At 42.9% G+C, this 21658-nt stretch overlaps 1 protein-coding gene across 1 annotated transcript in view; it reads right to left on the bottom strand.

The window, feature by feature from the left end:
* Window positions 1-21658, bottom strand: part of MYO10 (myosin X) — a 215270-nt gene that overhangs the window by 67328 nt on the left and 126284 nt on the right. Inside the window, exons 9-19 of the mRNA XM_082234136.1 lie at window positions 21413-21516; window positions 20111-20240; window positions 19567-19685; window positions 16688-16834; window positions 15936-16036; window positions 15672-15738; window positions 13743-13835; window positions 13324-13392; window positions 13020-13102; window positions 10508-10616; window positions 9795-9875 (exon numbers count right to left, since the gene is read on the bottom strand). Of these exons, the coding sequence (XP_082090262.1) occupies window positions 9795-9875; window positions 10508-10616; window positions 13020-13102; window positions 13324-13392; window positions 13743-13835; window positions 15672-15738; window positions 15936-16036; window positions 16688-16834; window positions 19567-19685; window positions 20111-20240; window positions 21413-21516 (1103 nt within the window). The remainder of the gene's footprint in view (window positions 1-9794; window positions 9876-10507; window positions 10617-13019; window positions 13103-13323; window positions 13393-13742; window positions 13836-15671; window positions 15739-15935; window positions 16037-16687; window positions 16835-19566; window positions 19686-20110; window positions 20241-21412; window positions 21517-21658) is intronic.

Genomic DNA, 21658 nt, shown 5'->3' with positions numbered 1-21658 from the left:
CTAATGGGGCCTCGCGCTGTTGCTATGCCGCCGCCGCGCGATTTCTGTTCTCATCCTGAAGCAAAGTTCTTAACCAGAGGTACTATTTCTGGGTTAGCAGAGTCTGTAACCTGAAGCGTATGTAACCTGAAGCACATGTAACCCGAGGTACCACTGTAGTGCCAACTGAGGAAAGATGGTTACAACATTTTGGGCATTTTTGTTTAGATAAAAGGTGTACAAATTTATGCATTTTGTGGGAAACATGGACCGAGTGAATTTCTCTCTCTCTCTCTATAACGCTAGAACCTAGAGTCACCCAATCAAGCTGAAGATTTAAGACAAAGGAAGTACTTCTACTCTCAGTAAAATTGTGGATTTTTTTTGCCACAGGATTTAGAGAAATTCATGGAGAATAAGATTTAGCATGATGGGTCTCTGCTCATCTGCAGTATCGCAGGCAATACGCCCCTTAATTCTTGCTAGGAGTCACAAGTGGGGAAGGTCCTGTTGCCCCAGAGACCTTCTTATGGGCTTTTCATAGACATTTGCTTGACCATGTCTTGCCTCTGATCTGATAGTCAGATCTCTTCTTATGCTCTTAGGGTTATTGTGGGGATAATATGCAGGGATAAATGTATATCATGGGTTCCAACCGAGAAGGGTGGGTCATAACTGTAGTAATAATGTCCTTTAAAACAGTAGATTCTGGAATTAACGAGGTCCACTGTTTTGTCCTGGCCCTGAACATCTAGATCCAAATGTCAAAATCTGAAAAAGGTGGGGGGCAGTCCTTGCTAAACTGGCACCATGCACCTCAGTGCCTTCTTAAGTTATGGTAAAAAGGTAAAGGATCCCTGGACGTTAAGTCCAGTCAAAGGCAGCTTTCCGGGTCATGTGGCCAGCATGACAAAACCGCTTCTGGCGCAACGGAACACCGTGACGAAAATCAGAGTTCACGGAAATGCTATTTACCTTCCTGCCGCAGCCATACCTATTTATCTACTTGCACTGGCATGCTTTCAAACTGGGAGCTGGGACAGAGCAACGGGAGCTCACCCCACCGGGGGGATTCGAACCACCACCTTCTGATCGGCAAGCCCAAGAGGCTCAGTGGTTTAGACCACAGTGCCACCCGCATCCCCTTCTTATGTAATAACTTAAGAAAAAGACTAACAAATTTCCTAGCATCTAGACATCAGAGAACCAATTCATGCTAAGAAAAACTGCCATTGTCTTCCATTGACATCACATAATCAGCTCAGAGATTTATGCACGATATAATGCTGCTACGGAAAAGCTTTCTTTCTGTCTGTCTTCCTGCCGTCTCTCACCTCAGATTTCCGAGCTGCTTCAATCCATATATACAGAAAAAATCATTTATGGTTCACTTTTATGAATTCCTTCAACCTTGTCATGAGCTTCTGAGATAATGAGCTAGATGCAACACCACTTGCTGCATATTAAATTAATTCTAGAGAAACCGAAAGGAGCAGCCGGAGAGGTTGCCTGCACCCTGAATCCAAAACTGAGCTGGGAAGAACAGTGGATGTATTTCAGAGCTTACAAGGCATTTTTTTAATAAGATATACACCAACAAAGGTATTTACCCTACAAAAAGACAACCAGCGCCATGGACATTGGGTTCAATGAAGGTCAAATTATGAGCTTAATGGATAACTGTGCTTGGAAATTTGCCACAGAAGACATAGCTTATCAGTCTCCAAAAATGTTGCTCTGTTGTCTCAGGCGCACCCTTCTTCCACCCACTTGAAAAAGTATTGCTTCCAAGAACTATCCAGTTTCTGAAACGTTCAAGAATCACTCAAAGCCTTCCATCTGATTTAAATGCGATACCAGGTTTTCTCAAAATAACTCCTGGCTCATAGATTCATTCCAAAAACCTGCTAGGCTATTCCTTCCCAATCATGGGGAATAATTTATTTCTGCTCCTCAGTCTCTTGCAGGTGACATTGAACCAAATCACACAGTTCTGATGCTCAGCTCAAACACCAGTAACTGCACAATGTGATAGGAATTTTGAGGTCTTAGATATATGGTAATGTTCATAAGTGTACCAACCAAGCACATACATAAATCAGTACAGGAAGGCCAACCTGGAACCATTTTGATTCCTAAACCATTTTGATTCCTAAACTTGTTTTCTCTACAAGGTCAAAATGGGAAACCTCCCCATTGTCTCTTTCCTCACAAATCCTGTCTTAAGGACACATTTAAGATATGAATAGGGTGTGAGCCTGTGACCTGGCCCAGGAACTAAGTATTTATCATTACAAAAGACTGGCCAGGCTACCCAGGAAATCCAATCAAGTAACATGCCAGACAGGAGATAAACAAGGACAAGAGATAAACAACATTTAAATTTCTGTTTAGACCACCTTTTCTGTGATGTAGGTATGATGTATCTGAGGGGTGGTCTTAGGTTACACCCCCTTCTGTGATGTATGTATGATTCTGGGGGTGGTCCTGATCTACAGGATGGCAATTTCAAAAGTCTTTATAAGGCTTTGCACACAATTTTTCTGGGTCCTCCTCTTTTCCTGCGTGTGAGGGGAGCACCCTGTTGCAACAGATCAATAAAGATCAAGCTTACTAGCTGCTTTGCTTCTCAATATTCTCTGGTTGGCCTCTGTTATTTTCTCCTACCGATAGGGAACCTATGTAAAGACTCTATATGGGCTCTTGGATACCCCATAAGGGAAAAGGGCAATTTTTGTTTACAACAACACAACACACACCTTAAAAGAGAAAATGTCAAATTTTTTCTGTCTCAACCATTCAGCACATTTTACATCTTGCGGAGTTTCAGTATTCTTTTGACTGCCTTACACAACCAATGTTCCGTAACTGGTGAAGGGACATGCTTATTTGATCTGGAATGGGAAGGAGGGAGGGCAATTTTTCCTAGAATCACAACTAAAGCATCCATGACAGATGGCCACCCAACTTTGCTCTCCACAGTGGGCACTTCCCGCTCCTTGCTTTTTACTGCTTGCTGACTCCAGAGCACATGTGGTGATGTTGAAGCACATCTAAGTGCTCCTCCTCTCTGTTCAGACACGCAACACTAAACTATATTCTGCACTCTCGGGATGAGTTGCAGCAAGCCTCAGGCTTACATGCTGCCTTCTCCTCCTCTGGCGCAACTGTGAAGAATTTGCAAACTTTATAACAGCCCACAGCTTGAATTAACCATAGCTTAGGGTTTGAATGGTGCTGGTGGTCAACAAAAGAGGTTGAAAGACTCTCTCAAGGCAAATCTAAGAAAATGTGGTCTAAGCACCGACAACTGGGAAACACTGGCCTGCAAGCGCTCCAGTTGGAGAACAGCCTTTACCAACGGTGTCATGGGCTTTGAAGACGCTCGAACTCAACGCAAAGGAGAAACGTGCTAAGAGGAAGGAACACCGTGATCAACTCCTGTCCAGAAACCAATATCCCCACTGTGGAAGGACGTGTGGATCCAGAATTGGCCTCCACAGTGACTTACGGACTCATTGTTAAAACCGTGTTTATGGAAGACAATCTTACTCGGCTACGAGTGATCGCCAAAGAAGAAGAAGAAGAAGGTGCATCTAAAGATTGCATTGTTCTCTTTTTGGCCATGCTGGAGGTGGAGGAGAAAGAGGCGAGCGGCGACGATTTGGCATTTTGGTTTAACGGACTATTTTTATTTATTTATTTTGTGATAATTTATTAGTTTTGAATTGCAACAATCCAATAATAGCTTCATTATAACAATGCCAAATTATAATACAATTAATAATACCAATCATTAAGATGCCAAATTATACAATTTAGATTGCCCCCCCTGCGTGCTAGAATTAATGGTTTGATTATTTTCTTCATTTCTGCGTTCCAAAATCTTATAAATTTCAATTGCGCTCCAGTCCAAATACCAATCCCTTATATCACAATTGCAGTTTTAACGACTTCCAATCGTACTGACACATTGAATGACTTCTACACCTACAGATGGGTTTAACAGACTAATTAATTGCTTTTCTTTTTTGGGGGGTGTGCTCCTTCCCTTGTCAAACAGCATTGGTGCCCCTCCCAAATAAGAATATGTAACGTACTACAGATAATCACAAATAGGTTGAATCTTTTTTTGGCTGCATTATAGCTGTCCAATACCTTGGGTTGCATACGCTTCAAGTTACTTACATACGCTTCAGGTTACAGACGCCGCTAACCCAGAAACAGTACCTCGGGTTAAGAACTTTGCTTCAGGATGAGAACAGAAATAGTGGTCTGGTGGCGCGGCGGCAGCAGGAGGCCCCATTAGCTAAAGTGGTGCTTCAGGTTAAGAACAGTTTCAGGTTAAGAACGGACCTCCAGAACGAATTACCGTATTTTTCGCTCTATAACACGCACCAGACCATAACACGCACGTAGTTTTTAGAGGAGGAAAACAAGGGAAAAAATATTCTAAACGAAATAGTGGATATATGATTTTTGTGGTTCATGCTGTGGCCACAGACATGTGTTCTGGCAGTGAGTTTGGAGTAGCCCAATGCAAAAATCCTGAGGATCCATGTGGATCCATGCTTTGTAACCACGGAGGAGGAAAGGAAGGGGAACCATGGATCCTTTGCTCATGACTGCAGCAGATCCCCCCCGCCACCCGCAGGCATTCGCTCCATAACACGCACAGACATTTCCCCTTATTTTCTAGGAGGAAAAAAGTGAGTGTTGTGGTGCAAAAAATACGGTAAGTACTTAACCCGAGGTACCACTGTACGTAGTTTTGACAGGGATTTTTTTAAAAAAAAAACAACCAAAACATTCTCTTGGCAATGAACATTGTCAGTCCATTTAAACCATTCATCTGTCATCAGCCTTTCAGACCATGGCAGGCATAATACAGAGCTGTGTGTCTACGCCAGGCCTTGCTTAGTCATTCTTTTGAGGAGAGGTGAGGAGGGTTTTTGTATTGTCTTCTTTTTCTGTCCCCGACTGACCTCCCACATCCTATAGAATCTTGTTCCTCATAAAAGCTCTGGCTTAACTCACGAGTCATCTTGAAAAGCACTCGATATGGCGGTTACACATGAGAAGGGGGAGCAGTGCCCTGTCTAGACAACTTCTCAAAGCTTCGACCCACCCAGCCCCCAACATTCCTTTAAACCCTGATGCACAACATTCTTCCCATTGTGAAAAGGAAATATAATGCCTTCGGCCAAATCCAGCAGGCCGAGAGAAACCATCGAGATCTCAAAAAGATACTTTATCCCTAGTCGAGCTGTAGCCATGTTTCCTTCCGACGACGTGAGCGGCTCATACGAACTGCTTATCCCCACCAGGAGTCCCTTCCAATTAAAACTTTGCACCTGTCATCAATTCTCTGCACAAGGGCAGCCTTTTCCGTGGCCAAGACTTTAAGCTAGCAGAGAGCAGGCAGACATCCGGAGAAACATGTGTCATTTCTGTCCTGTCGGCTGGTTCACAGCCTGATGCCTATGTGTCGAGACACAAGAGTGTCATTTCTCATTCTTCCAGTTACAGGTAGGTAGCCGTGTTGGTCTGCCATAGTCAAAATAAAAAAATTCCTTCCAGTAGCACCTTAAAGACCAACTAAGTTAGTTCTTGGTATGAGCTTTCGTGTGCATGCAGTGTATCTGAAGAAGTGTGCACGTACACGAAAGCTCATACCAAGAACTAACTTAGTTGGTCTTTAAGGTGCTACTGGAAGGAATTTTTTTATCTCTCATTCTGTGTAGAATGGTGAACTGTACAGTGGTACCTTGGGTTAAGAATTAATTCGTTCCAGAGGTCCATTCTTAACCTGAAACTGTTCTTAACCTGAGGTACCACTTTAGCTAATGGGGCCTCCCGCTGCCGCCGTGCGATTTCTGTTCTCATCCTGAAGCAAAGTTCTTAACCCGAGGTAATATTTCTGGGTTAGCGGAGTCTGTAACCTGAAGCGTCTGTAACCTGAAGCGTCTGTAACCCAAGGTACCCCTGTATCTCTTGTTCCCAGGCCTTGCTTGCAGATCTGTTGCCACAAAGAAATGAATGGCATACCTGCCAACATTTCTCTGATGAAAATAGGGATGTCCCAATCCATAATAAAAATAAAGGTAAAGGATCCCTGGACAGTTGCAGCCAGTCTATGGGGTTGCAGCGCTCATCTCGCTTTCAGGCCAAGGGAGCCAGTGCTTGTCCACAGACAGCTGTCCGGGTCATGTGGACAGCATGACTAAACCACTTCTGGTGCAATGGGAGACCGTGACGGAAACCAGAGCGCATGAAAACGCTGTTTACCTTTCTGCTGCAGCAGTACCTATTTCTCTATTTGCACTGGTGTGCTTTTGAACTGCTAGGTTGGCAGGAGCTGGGACAGAGCAACGGGAGCTCACTGCGTTGTGGGAATTCGAACTGCTGACCTTCTGATCGGCAAGTCTAAGAGACTCAGTGGTTTAGACCATGGCGGTTCGAATCCCTGCTGTGGCAGGAAGGTAAACGGCATTTATGTGTAAATAGTACCGTAATTTATTTATGTCCCCATCTCCTAAAATTGTATTCTAAGCAGCTGAGAAAAGAGGTGTTACTGAGACCAGCCAATGCTCTAAGGCTGGGTATAAACCAGTGCTATGTTTCCCAAGAAAGCTATTGAATAGAGGCTCAGCTGGAATACTTATTTCTTTAAAATGGTCTACCTGCAAGTCACTACTGCCAGTCTTGAAACATAATATGTGGAGTAATGTGCACGCGCGCACACACACACAGAGACACAGAGAGAGAGAGAGAGAGATGTATGGGTGTGTACTATGCATTGAAAGTACATTTAAGCGCCAAAGGTTTAATCTTAACGGCATAGAAATGTATGCTTTCAGTAATGCTTTCTTTTGTGAATATTCAATCCTTAAGTTGTTGTTGTGGTTTAAAATGTGCATGTAGATTATAGCATCATGCTTGTACTACAAGAGGTGTTTTTTGTTTGCAAAGTTGCCTTATGATAACTTTGCTTTAAACATATAGTCATGCAAGGAAATATTTTGGCAAGGAGTCAGATACTTGGGTTGGGCAGGGGGTGGGGAAAAAATCTGGAAAAATCCTGAACTGAGTAGTAAAAGCACAGCACATATATATGTGTGTGTGTGTGTGTGTGTGTGTGTGCGCGCGCGCGCGCATAGATAGATAGATAGATATAAATATAGTCTCAGGGAAAGACAGAGAGCCCTAGAGGCATATCAGCCACATATCTTCTAAAAATCCTGTTCAAAGCCCCTTTCATGAGAGCAAGATACACACTTCCATCTTTCTGGTTGCCCTCCACCCACCCAAGTTGCAATTCCTGCCAGAACTGGGCAACTAAGCTCTGCACACATGTGCCCAAAACACTATGCAACACGATTAATGGCTTGCACAAACTCAAGTCAAAAATAATTATCTACAGCATACAATTTCAAATGTGGCTCCCTATTCAGAACAAAACAAAACAAAACCCAACAGTCCAGCTTTCTTCTTGTAATTACTGGGAATTTTTCAGAAGCTCACCAGATGTTTCTTAGCAAATACTGAATCAACCAAATGTTAAATCTGGTGTTTTAACAAAAATAAAAACTGGATGTTGAAAATGTTGTTTGTAAGAATAAAAGAAAATTATTATAAATTGGTTTAGAGATGGTATTTAACACCAGTCAGATTAAATCAAATAAACAAGGAATATTCGGTGTTATGTTGGAGGGAATGCCAGGAAACAGGGAATTATGTTCACATGTGGTGGGCGTGTAAATATGTACAATTTTTTGGCATAGGGTGATATGTTAAGGAGATAACGTAACAGAAATCACTGGGTTAAAGCTGACTGAAAGTCCACAGGTAGCATTATTATCAATTTACAATGGGGTGGAAGGTTCGCAGGCTATGAAGGACTTGCTCACAAATTTATTGACAGCTGCATGAATTATTATAGCCAGGAAGTGGAAGGGGCAAAAAGAATATAAAATAAAAGAATGGTATAAAGAGGTGTGGGATATAGCTGTTAATGATAAATTAACACGTGGCATTAAGGTAAGACAGGGAATATACAGGAGAAATGATTTTGAGGAGATATGGAGGGTGTTTGTAAAATTTGCATTGTTAAAACAGAAAGGAGTCAAACCATTGCAAGAAGTGTTGAAATTCTGGGAGGTTGGATAGCTACAATGGAATGGTCTTGTGGTTGGGGTGCACATTTTTATTCTTATTTATTTATTTATGATTATTACGTTGTCAAAATAAAAGAAGAAGAAGAAGGAAGGAAGGAAGAGTTTCTTTCTAAAAGTACTGGAATCTAAGCCAGAGATTGAGTTCCAAGAAGCTATTGGGTTCCTTGGAAGCTTATCACGAGTTCCTCATTGAGAAGGTCAGGAATGGCCAAAGATTCCTCTTTTCTTGCAGAGCTACAGAGAAGTGGGTGGGTGCCAGGATGCATCCTTGATTAATCTGAGGCGGCAGCAAGACACTCAGGACATCTGGCCAAGGCCCCATATGAACAGATTATGAGAATATTCCCCACAGTTCCTCTACATAGAGCTGTGATTTCTTAGGAGGCCTCAATATGGAAAGAGCCGCCTGGAAATTTGAAAACCACTGGTTTAAACTCTTAAGCAAAATGTGGGCATTGTTTAAAACAGGGGTCAGCAAACTTTTTCAACAGGGGGCCGGTCCTCTGTCCCTCATACCTTGTGGGGGGCCGGACTATATTTTTTTTGGGGGGTGAATGAATTCCTATGCCCCACAAATAACCCAGAGATGCATTTTAAATAAAAGGACACATTCTACTATGTAAAAACACGCTGATTCCCGGACCGTCCACATGCCAGATTGAGAAGGCGATTGGGCTGGATCCGGCCCTTAGTTTGTCTTCCCATGGTTTAAAATTTAGCAAGTAGCTATCAACAACCTACAAATTAAACTAATACCTGCTTTAACAACCACAATTATTTGTTTCATTTACAGTCGTACCTCGGAAGTCAAACGGAATCTATTCCGGAAGTCCGTTCGACTTCCAAAACGTTCGTAAACCAAGGCATGGCTTCCGAGTGGCTGCAGGAAGCTTCTGCAACCAATCAGAAGCCGCGGAACCCGTGCCAGACATTCAGGTTCCAAAGAACATTTGCAAACCGGAACACTCACTTCCTGGTTTGCGGCGTTCGGCAGCCAAAACTTTCGACTCACAAGGCGTTCAGTTTCTGAGGTACGACTGTAGTTATTTCATAAAACTTCTATACCACTTGATGGTTATGAAAAAACAACCTCAAAGCGATTTACAAAGAGAACAAAACAATAAGCTATTAGTAAAACAAACATGAAAACAACTCCTTCAATCCTTTGAAACATAAAATCAACAATAAACTAAGAAGAGATTGAAACGTACATCTACACTGCTTTCCACCTTACCTGGGCATAAGCAGGATTGAACTAATTGAGGCTTACTTCTGATTGTACATGATTGCAGCCTGAGGGGGGTCTCAGAAGTCCAAAAAATTGCTAGCAAAGATTTCTGCTAACCCTTAGTACAAGCTGCTGCTTTGCCAACTGTTTCATCTATCAGTTAGAGGATTTCAGAAAAGCAATATAATCTTTACAGCACACACAACAAGCGTAAGGTAAACCAACAATTAAGGACTGAAGACATGATGCCGAAAGTTGGCCAGCTTTAAAACTATGTAGAATCTCAGAGATTAGAGGCAGAATTTTGCTGTTCTATAGGTAGTGGTGATCATGAAAACACCAAGGTTAAGCCATCGTTCCATGGTCACCTGGAAGAAAGGCAAATGCAGTCTTAAAAGCTTAAACCTTACCTTCTCCATGTTCGGCTTGATACAGCGGACAAAGAAAGGGTTGGAGGTGCTTAGCGTTGCCATTAAGGAATGCAGCGAATCCTAAAAACAAAAAACAAAAAAATAGGGGAGGAAGGATCAAATTGTACCTTGTACTTATCTTGGCAAACCACTTGCAAGCAGTAGCCGTAGCAGCACCTAGTGGCAAGGACTGCAAATTACACCAGAGCAGGCTTTCCCAAAGGAAAAACAGAGAATCGTAGAATTGGGAGAGTTGCAAGGGACGCCAAGGGTCATCTAGTCCAACCCCCTGTAATGTAGGAATCACAGCTAAGAGATCTGAGACAGATGGCCACCAAACCTCTGCTCATAACTTCCAAAGCCCTCAAGAAGGATGCAAGGGCAGCGGCTGCCACCTGTGATCCCCAGCAGCAATAATAATAATAATAATAATAATAATAATAATAATAATAATAATAATAAATTTATACCCCAGCCACTCCGGGCGGCTCCCAACAGAATATTAAAAACACATTAAACATCAAAAACTTCCCTAAATAGGGCTGCCTACCATTCAGAGGCATGCATCTAATAATCAAAATTATAACTTTTTGAAATGTGGTGTCTGATCAGCTAAAAGGACCAGAGTAGATTGAGTGGGTAAGAGAATTCAGCCCTACCGATTACACACAAAGGGCAACGCTTGGAAGAGCTCGATGGATGAAGGAGCTCACCTTAAATTGCAGGCTGACGGTGGGCTTCCGATGTTTGGTTCCAGATTTTAAAGTATCTTGGCTGCTGCGGCTGGAAACATGTTCAAAGAGGTCGTAGATGAAATCGAGGCTGAAACAGAAGCAGGAGAGGAGAAACCATGTTTCACAGAATAAAATAAACACGTGAAATGCTACTGCAAAATTGGTTCAATGTTAATTTAGAAGAGCAAAATATGGGGCAAAAATGTGATCTTAACGAGTTTTTCCAGGTTGTGGGAAGATGCTGAAGGTGTTTATAACAAAACCTCAGCCGAATAGCCATAAAAGCTTCACATATGCAGCTCTGCTAAGTATTAAACAACTTCCCCTCTGCATGCCTCTACATTATATTGATTAACACCCTTTAAGGAAAAATCTCATGGTGCTTCTATGTGTCCAGAGTTATGTCTGCCTCCTTTATTTCACAAATTTAGCAACAGGCATTGCCTGATTTCTTTGTTGGGCTCTTTTGACTTTCCCATGAAAGCTGCTGCATTTAGTACAAGAACAAGGATTAAAATATGTATATTAAGGAGATAAGAAAACTACCGGAATAACCTATTAAAAAACCAACATCAACACTTAGCAATCAATCTACTTACAATGGATAATGGCTGCAAAATTTTGGAAGTAATCAAATTTACCAACAAAAGATGAATGGCTTCAAAGTGCTTGGCAGACCTTAATGATAATAAAAATTATGCACTTCAAAAGATTCTGGGAAAATGGGACAATCGACACTTATAGATAACTGGAGACCTTTCGCAACATATGTAACAAAATACTGAATATTGTCTGACATCATTAAATTGCAATTGCACTCCGTGGTGAAGGTAACTGTGTATTTCATTTCATTTTGCTGTTTATTTTATGAATACAATACTGTACAATAAAAAAAATTAATAGGCCAATGTTCATTGGTGACTTCACATTTACAGCCCCCTGCCCACGTACCCCCCCCACTGCAACCCCCCCTTAAGTTAGATTTGCCAATTGCCTCCTTAGGTGCCCACCGTATTTTTCGCTCTATAAGACGCACCAGACCACAAGACACACCTAGTTTTTGGAGGAGGAAAACAAGAAGAAAAATATTCTGAATCTCAGAAGCCAGAACAGCAAGAGGGATCGCTGCGCAGTGAAAGCAGCAATCCCTCTTGCTGTTCTGGCTTCTGGGATAGCTGTGCAGCCTGCATTCGCTCCATAAGACGCGCACACATTTCCCCTTACTTTTTAGGAGGGAAAAAGTGAGTCTTATAGAGCAAAAAATACGGTACTTAGTAGCAAGTGTTGCACAGAGTAGTTTTTATGCGCTTTGCATTTTCCTCAACATGCAACTATATGTGTATAAAAGTTTTATAGGTCTATATTCTCATACATGCAGGTACACACATATCTCTGAAGATTTCTCTAAATGGCGTTTCATAAGCAGGACAAACAATGTCAGTTTCCCCCTCCAACTACTCTATGGTGTGCTTGTTTTTTCTACTGAAAATTCTCTCTCCGGTTAAGAGTTGCCGTTGGAATACAAAACTTTCAGATTCTACATTAAGTGAAGCGTTCTGAAAAATGTAAAACATGTGAAATTCACATGCGCTTCAACAACAATAATAAAAAATCTCAAATGGTTATATGTCCGTAATTTGTTTTGGCTGCGAATGCAGCAATTTACAACCGGAGCTCTCAAAAAATTGTCACTCCATAAATTAAGAAAAATCAATTTGAACCGTCTCCAAATGGAATGAAGACAAAAAATTATTTGGCTGGTGTCTCACAGACTTGACGAAAACATTGCAGAATGTGGGCTCACACAATTCCTTTAAAGGAGGATTAAGGTATGCAAAATTCAGGGGAGGCAGAATAAACATGCCCCTTGACCTTCGACGCAACCAATCAAATGCAAATTGGTGGATATGCCATTCATAGAGCTTTATCCTCTTTCCACAGTGCAGGGCGAAGAAGAAGAAGAAGAAGAAGAAGAAGAAGAAGAAGAAGAAGAGGACGACGACGACGACGACTTTGGACCTCATATCCCACCTTTCACTCCCCTTAAGGAGTCTCAAAGCGGCTAACATTCTCCTTTCCCTTCCTCCCCCACAACAAACACTATGTGAGGTGAGTGAGGCTGAGAGACTTCAGAGAAGTGTGACTAGCCCAAGCAGTCACCCAGCAGCTGCATGTGGAGGAGCGGGGACGCGAACCCAGTTCACCAAATTACGAGTCCACCACTCTTAACCACTACACCACGCTGGCACCCTACAAAACAAATCAAAGCACACACACACACAGCCAAGACTGCATGCAATAGCAGACTCACAACTTGGTGCGGCTTCTTAGCAAATGCAAGTACAAGAAAAATGAAGAGTGCAGGAGAGTGTCTGTTTAGAACTGCAAACCAGAGGTATATTGTGGCCCCAACCTCCACTGCCCTCAGAGGCCACTGTTTCCAGCATGTTAACAAGGATCAAGACCCCCAGATTGAAAATACTTGACGTACCTGCTTTCCCGCAAGAGGTTCAGGAGATCGTCCCTGAAAGTGTCCCTGTTTTTCTCCAGGATTCCTCTGACATCATACTGAACCTATTTGAAAAGAGGCAGAACAGGCTCAGCTATTAAAAAAAAAAGGAGGAGGAAAAAGAAGCCCCTCTTATTAACAGCTTCTCACAGAGGGACCATTGTAAACAGCAGAGAAGAAACTGAATGCTTCAGTTAATTTGCAAGTGGCTGCAGGGCAAAACTGAACTGCCTCTGAAACGCTCTTTGGAAGAATTTCAACGCACATTAAGGAAAAAGGAAATTACCTCTCCGGCATAATGTTTCACTCCAAAGTTGTGAACAGCAACCCTCGGTTTCACATAAAAAGGATTGCTCTGTTTACAAAAGGGGAACAAAAAAGAAAGATAAACTTTTAGGTTGAGGAACTGAAATATCGAAGGAGGTCTGAATAAGCTTGCTTATCAGAACTCACTGGAAGACCGGCTTTAGAAAAGGCCTGCTATGTCTGTTTGGGTACTTAAGATTTTCTTACAGACACTGTGTGCAAAACCTCCATGCATTATCTCGCACAATGCGGATCAGCACAATGCAGGTCCCATAATTTTAACCAGAAACACCTTTGCATAGTCAATAAACACTCTGAACAGGAGAAATTCCAACTACGTCTTTGAAGGTCTGCAGCACACCACATATCTATAAAACAAATAAGAAATACATTACTTACCGCATGTTGGATGTGTAACTTTGCCAACAAGGTGCTGTCCGTAGCTTGGGGGAAATGGCTTTCTTCATTGATAAGTGCTAACAAACCAAGTTTCTGGGTAATTAAGACACAAGACAAAATAATATTAGGCGGATCACAGTTTATACTTCTGTTTTCTTTTTTGTACAGTGGTACCTCTGGTTGCGAACGGGATCCGTTCCGGAGGCCTGTTCGCAACATGAAAAGCCCGCAACCTGAAGCGCCGTATCTGCGCAGGTGCGCAGCGTGATTTGGCGCTTGTGCGCAAAGTGCGATTTAGAGCTTCTGCGCATGCGTGAGTGGCAAAACCCGGAAGTAACCCTTTCCGGTACATCCGGGTCGCCGCAAGACGCAACCTGAAAAAACGTATCATGAAGCAAACGGAACATGAAGTCCGACTGTAATTTTTTTAAAAACCCTCTTTCAAATGGTGCAACACAGTGGTGCTGGGCTTTTAGCTGCATAAATGGATTTGAATGGAATATTCTTCCAGGTGCCTGAAATGCAAAGTTGCCATCAAAAACAGCAGCCTCATATCTCTTTTGTATAGCATCTAGTGCAGAGGTGACTAACCTGTGGCCAGCATTTGAAATTTTGCATTTTGTACTTGGATATCGGCCACTTGCAACCCGGTGAATATGCCCAGGAGCCAGGATAGCACCTGAAATCTCCATCAGCCGGAGGTGCATGCCTGGGAATCCTTGGATCTAGACTGCTTTCACACACTAGCAACACATCCTGTAGAATTCTACCTGTTACATTTTTTCTGCACAATCAGAATGACAAATATGACGTTTGAGCCGCCTGGCCCCCAAATGACAACTAGGCATTCTGTTTTGCCGACTATAACCCTGGTTTAAGCAGCCATTTGTGGCCCTCAATATGTTGCTGAACTACCACTCCCATTAACCCTGGCAATTTGCTTAATAATAATAATAATAATAATTTATTATGTATACCCCACCCATCTGGCTGGGTTTCCCCAGCCACTCTGGGTGGCTTCCAACAGAATATTAAAATACAATAGTCTATTAAACATTAAAAAGCTTCCCAAAAGAGGGCTGCTTTCAGATGTCTTCTAAAATTCTGGTAGCTGTTTTTCTCCTTGGTGGGAGGGCGTTCCACAGGGCGGGTGCCACTACTGAGAAGGCCCTCTGCCTGGTTCCCAACGTGAAACTTATAAATTTAAAAGGACCAGGGGCTGGGATAGAAGAGGCGAGAACAAGCACCTTGAAGTCATCTATAGTTATTGGCAAGAGCTGAAGAATGTGAACAAGGTAAGAATCCTTAAATCAGATTGCAAATGGTGCCTTACTACTCTTCTGTATGTGACTCCATGCTATAGCCCAGTTGGGAAGAGGGTGGCAAAGCAGTAAGAGAGAAATGCTTGCTTCTATTCAATGCTGTGGCCATGCGAAGTATGTTGAAGTTCAAAATGAACAGTTATCGCATTACCAAATCAACATTTTGGTGAACAGTTTCATCTTTGTAAACCCCAAACCACGAAAAATGTTTATAGAAAGGAACACAGCTTCCCCCATTATTATAATTATATATTCCTCAAACTTGCAGACTTCCTTTCACAAAAAACAAACCAACTATTGAGGCAGTGAATACCGTATTTTTCCATGTACAGGCCGTCTCCCCCCCCCCCCTTTTAAGTAAAAAATTGGAGGTAGTCTTATACACGGGTTTATACAGTAAATCTTGGGTGATTTGGCTGGGGAGGTAATGCGAGGCTGTGCCGAAGCACGGGGGTTTGAGCAGTTTCCCCAAAAAGCTGAACAACTTTCCTAAAGTAGGGGTTGTCTTATATGTGAGGTCGTGTTATACACAGAAAAATACGGTACCTAAATTTGTATAAACTCAATTCAAGATACTGCATATCACAGATTATTAAAAAATGTTTACCTTTTCAATAAGATCCAAGCACTCCCCATTATCTGTCCAATTGATGTCTTCCCATGGGAGTCCTTCTCTAAGAGAGACCAAGAGGCACATTTTATTACAAAGATTTTTGGTCCACTTATTAGGAAAGGTGAATGGCAATCAGCTTGTTTTAAAATAATAGTGAAATGAACTGCACAATGGCCTGCAATACCTCTATGGAGCTGAGCATAAAAATAAAAATGTAAAGGGCAGATGGGGTGGAGAAAAGCCTTTTGCAGTTCTTACCTGCTATATTCCAACTGCTCTAATGAAAAAATGTGCTTGTTGAAATACTCCTGAAGCTTTTCGTTTGCATAGTTAATATTGAACTGCTCAAAACGATTGACCTGGAAAGGAACAAAAGATGTTCAGGTAATAAAAACAACACATACAGGCCTAACTTTATTTCTATGCCACTTTTCTACAGTTAAAATCATGCTCAAGAACATGGAAAAAATACGTAACTACAATATAACGGAAGTCACCGTAAACAATAAATGAAACATTCTAAAATGCACAACCAAACCGAACAATTTCCACATGAATCACAACAAGATCTAGAAGGAAGATACAAAAAAACCAACAGCAACAACCCCCTATAACAAACCCCCCCCCAAACAACACCCCAGCCCCAACAATGCCCTCAGCAACAGGCAATTCTAGTTACCGTGTTTTTCGCTCTATAAGACACACCAAACCACAAGACGCACCTAGTTTTTGGAGGAGGAAAATAAGAAAAAAAATATTCTGAATCTCAGAAGCCAGAATAGCAAGAGGGATCGCTGCGCAGTGAAAGCAGCGATCCCTCTTGCTGTTCTGGCTTCTGGGATAGCTGTGCAGCCTGCATTCGCTCCATAAGACGCACACACATTTCCCCTTAGTTTTTAGGAGGGAAAAAGTGAGTCTTATAGAGCAAAAAATACGGTAAGTTATGGTGGAATGAGCCAAAGGGCGAACACCAAAAAGGGATAAGCCAAGTGGAAACCTTTGGAACATACCTCAAAATTTTCAAATCCAAAGATGTCCAAAATTCCAATGGACTTGAAGTCGTCTTTGCCTTTTATTCTGCTGTTGATTTTTTTAATAACCCAGGCAAAGCACTGGGAATAAAGTGCCATAGCTGCTGAATCTCTGTTCTCTATTGCCTGGAAAGAGGTAAGGCAGAGCAGGTCAATTATCACACACAGATTTTTGACGAAAAGTCCTTTACGCAATATTACTCAAAGCACGGGGCAATCAGAAATAACAAGCGTACTCTGATCTTTACACACAGAGTTACTCGAGCTCCACTGCTTTCCTCTAAAACCGTGGTTCCCAACGTGGGGCTCACGCCCCACAGGGGGGCAATTTGACTTTTAAGGGGGGCAATTCGAGAATGAGTTATTAACAGTGAATGGCCTTTTAGGCTTCCTCCACATGAATAGGAGTTCACTTTTGGAATAATAAGAATTATATGTCACCGGGGGGGGGGGCAATCAGGATTTTAGAGATGCTTAGATGGGGCATGGCCCAAAAAAAGGTTGAGAGCCACTGCTTTAAACAGACACATCAGCCCTCCCAGTGCTGCAATTTGTGTTTGTGTCCTATCTTCATTTTGTAAAGGTAAAGGGTAAAGGGACCCCTGACCATTAGGTCCAGTCGCGGCCCACTTTGGGGTTGCGGCGCTCAACTCGTATTATTGGCTGAGGGAACCAGTGTACAACTTCCGGGTCATGTGGCTAGCATGACTAATCCACTTCTGGCGAACCAGAGCAGCGGAAACGCTGTTTACCTTCCCACCGGAGCGGTACCTATTTATCTACTTGCACTTTGACGTGTTTTTGAACTGCTAGGTTGGCAGGAGCAGGGACCGAGCAACGGGAGCTCACCCCGTCGCGGGGATTTGAACCGCTGACCTTCCGACCGGCAAGTCCTAGGCTCTGTGGTTTAACCCACAGCACCACCTGCATCCCATTTTGTAGCCATGGCTAATAGGACTTTGACATATCTTCTCTCTAACTCCACATCAAGATGAAGGGGTGTGTCCAACATGGCTGTTCCGCTCACGCCACCCACTTCCACTTTTGCAATGGAACCTTCCCCTCCTCTCCCCTTTTTCAGCCGATGTGCACCCTCAAACTCTGCTGTAGGGGTGCTTGCAGAGAGGAGACCGCACAAGTGGAACTCTGATCGCTGAGCACGGGTATGACCCTCAGATATGGATATACACAGTTGCAATGTTCTACCACTCCTTCATGGATCACTGCCTTGTTGTGGCGAAGGGGCTCGAATAACTCAGAGAAGCTATGAGCTATGCCCTGCAGGGCCACCCAAGACGGACAGGTCATAGTGGAGAGTTTTGACTAAACGTGATCCACCTGGAGCAGGAACCGGCAAGCCACTCCAGTATCCCTGCCAAGAAAATTCCATGGGCAAAAACTCCACGGGCAAATGTTCTACCGGTAATCAAAAAGTGAAAATGCAAAGCAAAGGAAGTGGCCTGTTATTAAAGGGTTAAACGGGAAGCCATCTAAAAGAGCACCCTCCTCTCATTAACATTGTCCTGTATAAGACAAAACCAGAATTTCCCCAAGAGGGCATGTGCATCTCCAGAGTTTCTGTCACTAGTTCATCTCAAACCCTGAACAGAGATTCAGCTCAGGCTTTGACATTCTAGCCATTGAGACTGTATCTCAAGGTTTCTTTTGGTCTGTTTTACTCAAACTGGAGTGTACCACCCGTCAATTTGACGAGTGACATCGAGGAGATAGCAGTGGTGCTCTCTTTAGAGTTTCATGAGCAGGTCCTACATCAGGCATAGGCAAACTCGGCCCTCCAGATGCTTTGGGACTACAACACCCATCATCCCTAGCTAACAGGACCAGTGGTCAGGGATGATGGGAACTGTAGTCTCAAAACATCTGGAGGGCTGAGTTTGCCTATGCCTGTCCTAAATCTTTAAGATGTCCTTTGGTCATGTCAATATATCAATATATTGTCGCAAACCAGTTTGAAGTCCCTATCGTGATATTGGTTTCATAGTTTTTGACTTGGCAATATAACGTGAATCATGGTGTTCGTGTATGTGCTATGCAAAAATTACAATGTGGGGGAAACCATGAAGCCAGTCAATGCCTCTACATAGCTCCATCCTTATTGCAGACTTATGGTATATTGCAATATTTAAGTGGTGATATCTTCTTCTTTGGCGATCCCTCGTAGCCGAGTAAGATTGTCTTCCATGAACACGGTCTTAACAGTGAGTCCATAAGTGACTGTGGAGGCCAATTCTGGATCCACACGTCCTTCCACAGTGGGGACATAGGTTTCTGGGTGGGAGTTGATCATGGTGAGGGTTTGCCAAGCGTGCCTTCCTCTTAGCGCCTTTCTCCCTTATGTCCTGAGTTCAAGCATCTCCAAAGCCCATGACACCTTTGGTAAACGCTGTTCTCCAATTGGAGTGCTCGCAGGCCAGTGTTTCCCAGTTGTTGGTGTTTATACTACTTTTTTTTTAGATTTGTCTTGAGTCTTTAAACCTCTTTTGTTGACCACCAGCATTATGCTTTCCATTTTTAAGTTCAGACCAGAGTAGTTGCTTTGGAAGGTGATAATCAGGCATCCGAACAACATGACCAGTCCAACAAAGTTGATGTTGAAGAATCACGATATATCACGATGCTGAAAGCCAGGTATCATCCAGTCGTACTGTTCGCCTCCATACAGTTCCATCCTTATTTCAGACGCTGTGATATATCGCTATATTGTGGTGTTTAGCTGGTTATGTAGCGCAATGTTGAAAACCAGATCTCACAAAGCCTTGGTATCACCAGACAGCCAAAGCCAGATATTGTAAAAACAGGAGACGCATGTAAAATACCCCAGAGTAACTTCACTGTACCTGTTGTACACTGAGAGGTGTCAGAATTTCTTCTCCCCTGAGTATCATTGATCTCTGTGTCAATGCTTCTGTCAGCTGCGTTGAGTCCAGCCCAAGTAACTCTGCCGATCTACCCAGAGCTAGCAAGAGACAGAGATGATGAATGAAAGTTTTAAAACTAATAGAATTATGCACGGACAAGCACAGCAACATCTCATGGGTTGGCAAGGAAAACCTAAGGCTCCCTGTAGGGTAAAGACAAAGCGATGGCCTAATAAGCAGTTCATAATTCACAGATGTCTATTTCCCTTCAACTGACTGCACATATTAACTCACATCGTTTTTCCTTTCTAGGAAGAACGATCCAAATTTATTTTCAGAGCCGATCAATACCAATTATGAAAATTGGATTGGGGCCTTGACAAGGAGGTGATTTGCTGGCTTTAAATTGATTTTTTTAAAAAAAAGTCGCCTGAGGCAGTTTGATTTTTGAACAAAAAGGCAGGGTATAAATATTCCTAATAAATAACGCTTATACCAAAGGAAGCAGCCATCTTTTTTTCACCTGTTTTGAAGGACACCTGTGCTCCACCCGCAGTAATAAATTCAATGTTGCCTAGGTGCAAAACACCAGCAAGCAGCCTGAGAACATCTCGCACCTCTTCTGTGGTAAACTGCATCACTTCCATTGCAGTCTAGGGGAGGGAAAAGATGAGACCTTGAGATGGTTGACACAACACATTTCCCCACCCCTCCATGTTGAATTCAGCCAAGGCCCTACATGAGTGGAACAACTTCAATCCAGGCAACAGAATTTCCCCTGCTGCTCCTCCCGAAATCTGTTCTGGTTATGCCAATCCCCAGAGCAGTTGTATGGTGGGGATCACAGGGAGAGGAGAGGAAGAGGAAGTTCAGTTGTACGAGTTAAAGTCAGTCTATTCATGCTATGACTTCATTGGATACCACCCATAGGAAGAGCTATTATTGCAATGGCAATTGTTGAGGATTAGTCTCAGGAGAGTGAAAATGGCGGACACCCTGGTTCCTCCACTTCATATAACCCATGCACAGGAAATCAGAGGCATAAAAAAAGGTTAAGTCCAGTCAAAGGCGACTATGGGGCTGCGGCACTCATCTTGCTTTCCAGGCTGAGGGAGCTGGCGTTTGTCCACAGACAGCTTTCCAGGTCATGTGGCCAGCATGACTAAACCACTTCTGGCGCAACGGGACACCGTGACGGAAACCAGAGTGCACGGAAATGCTGTTTACCTTCCCGCCGCAACGCTACCTATTTTGAATTGCTAGGTTGGCAGGAGCTGGGACAGAGCAACGGGAGCTCACAGTTTTGTGGGGAATCGAACCGCCGACCTTCTGATCGGCAAGCCCTAGAGGCTCAGTGGTTTAGACCACAGCGCCATTAAACAGTGGGCATGACTCCAACAACCTGTAGCTTTGTCCCAGATGTTGCCACTGAAATATGGTTGGGAATTTTTAGATCACTGTTTCCCAAACATGGGTCTCCATCTGTTTTGGGGTTACAACTCCCTTCATCCCTAGCTAGAAAGACCAGTGGTCAGGAATGATAGGAATTGTAGTCCAAAAACAGATGGAGAAACAAATTTGGGAAACAGTGATTTTTAAAACCCTCTATCCTCTGGAGTGGTGCAGTTCACGGAGGTTATGCTGCGCTTTTCTGATGATGGTACACAGTATACGCAAGGCCTCAAAATTGCCACAAGGGCTGTGAGGTACCTTTACAGAACCTTGTCATTGTTAGTAGACAATCTCAACTTCAAAGTGACTGCCACTTCAAAAGAATTTGTGACGTTACTGGCCAATCCGTAAAGAAGGGACATGTCCAACTCACAATGACTTCTTTGAAGGATTCCTTGTCATTGATTGTCTTGTCTGCTACACATCCAGACTGGTTCAGGTAGTGATAGTTCTCTGGTACAGATAGGTAAAATGCATCTGGAAACAGGAAAAATAGTTAATTCAAACTGTTGTGTTTAAATTAAGGAATAGTTGCTTAAAGCACACAAGAAAAGAAACACCAAATAATACAGTGGACCCTCTGGATAAGAATGTAATTTATTCCGAGGGTCCGTACGCA

Source organism: Podarcis vaucheri, assembly GCF_965113315.1.
Source record: "Podarcis vaucheri genome assembly, chromosome: 8".
NCBI classification, from domain to species: Eukaryota; Metazoa; Chordata; class Lepidosauria; order Squamata; family Lacertidae; genus Podarcis; species Podarcis vaucheri.
This window is presented reverse-complemented; position numbering and strand designations above follow the sequence as displayed.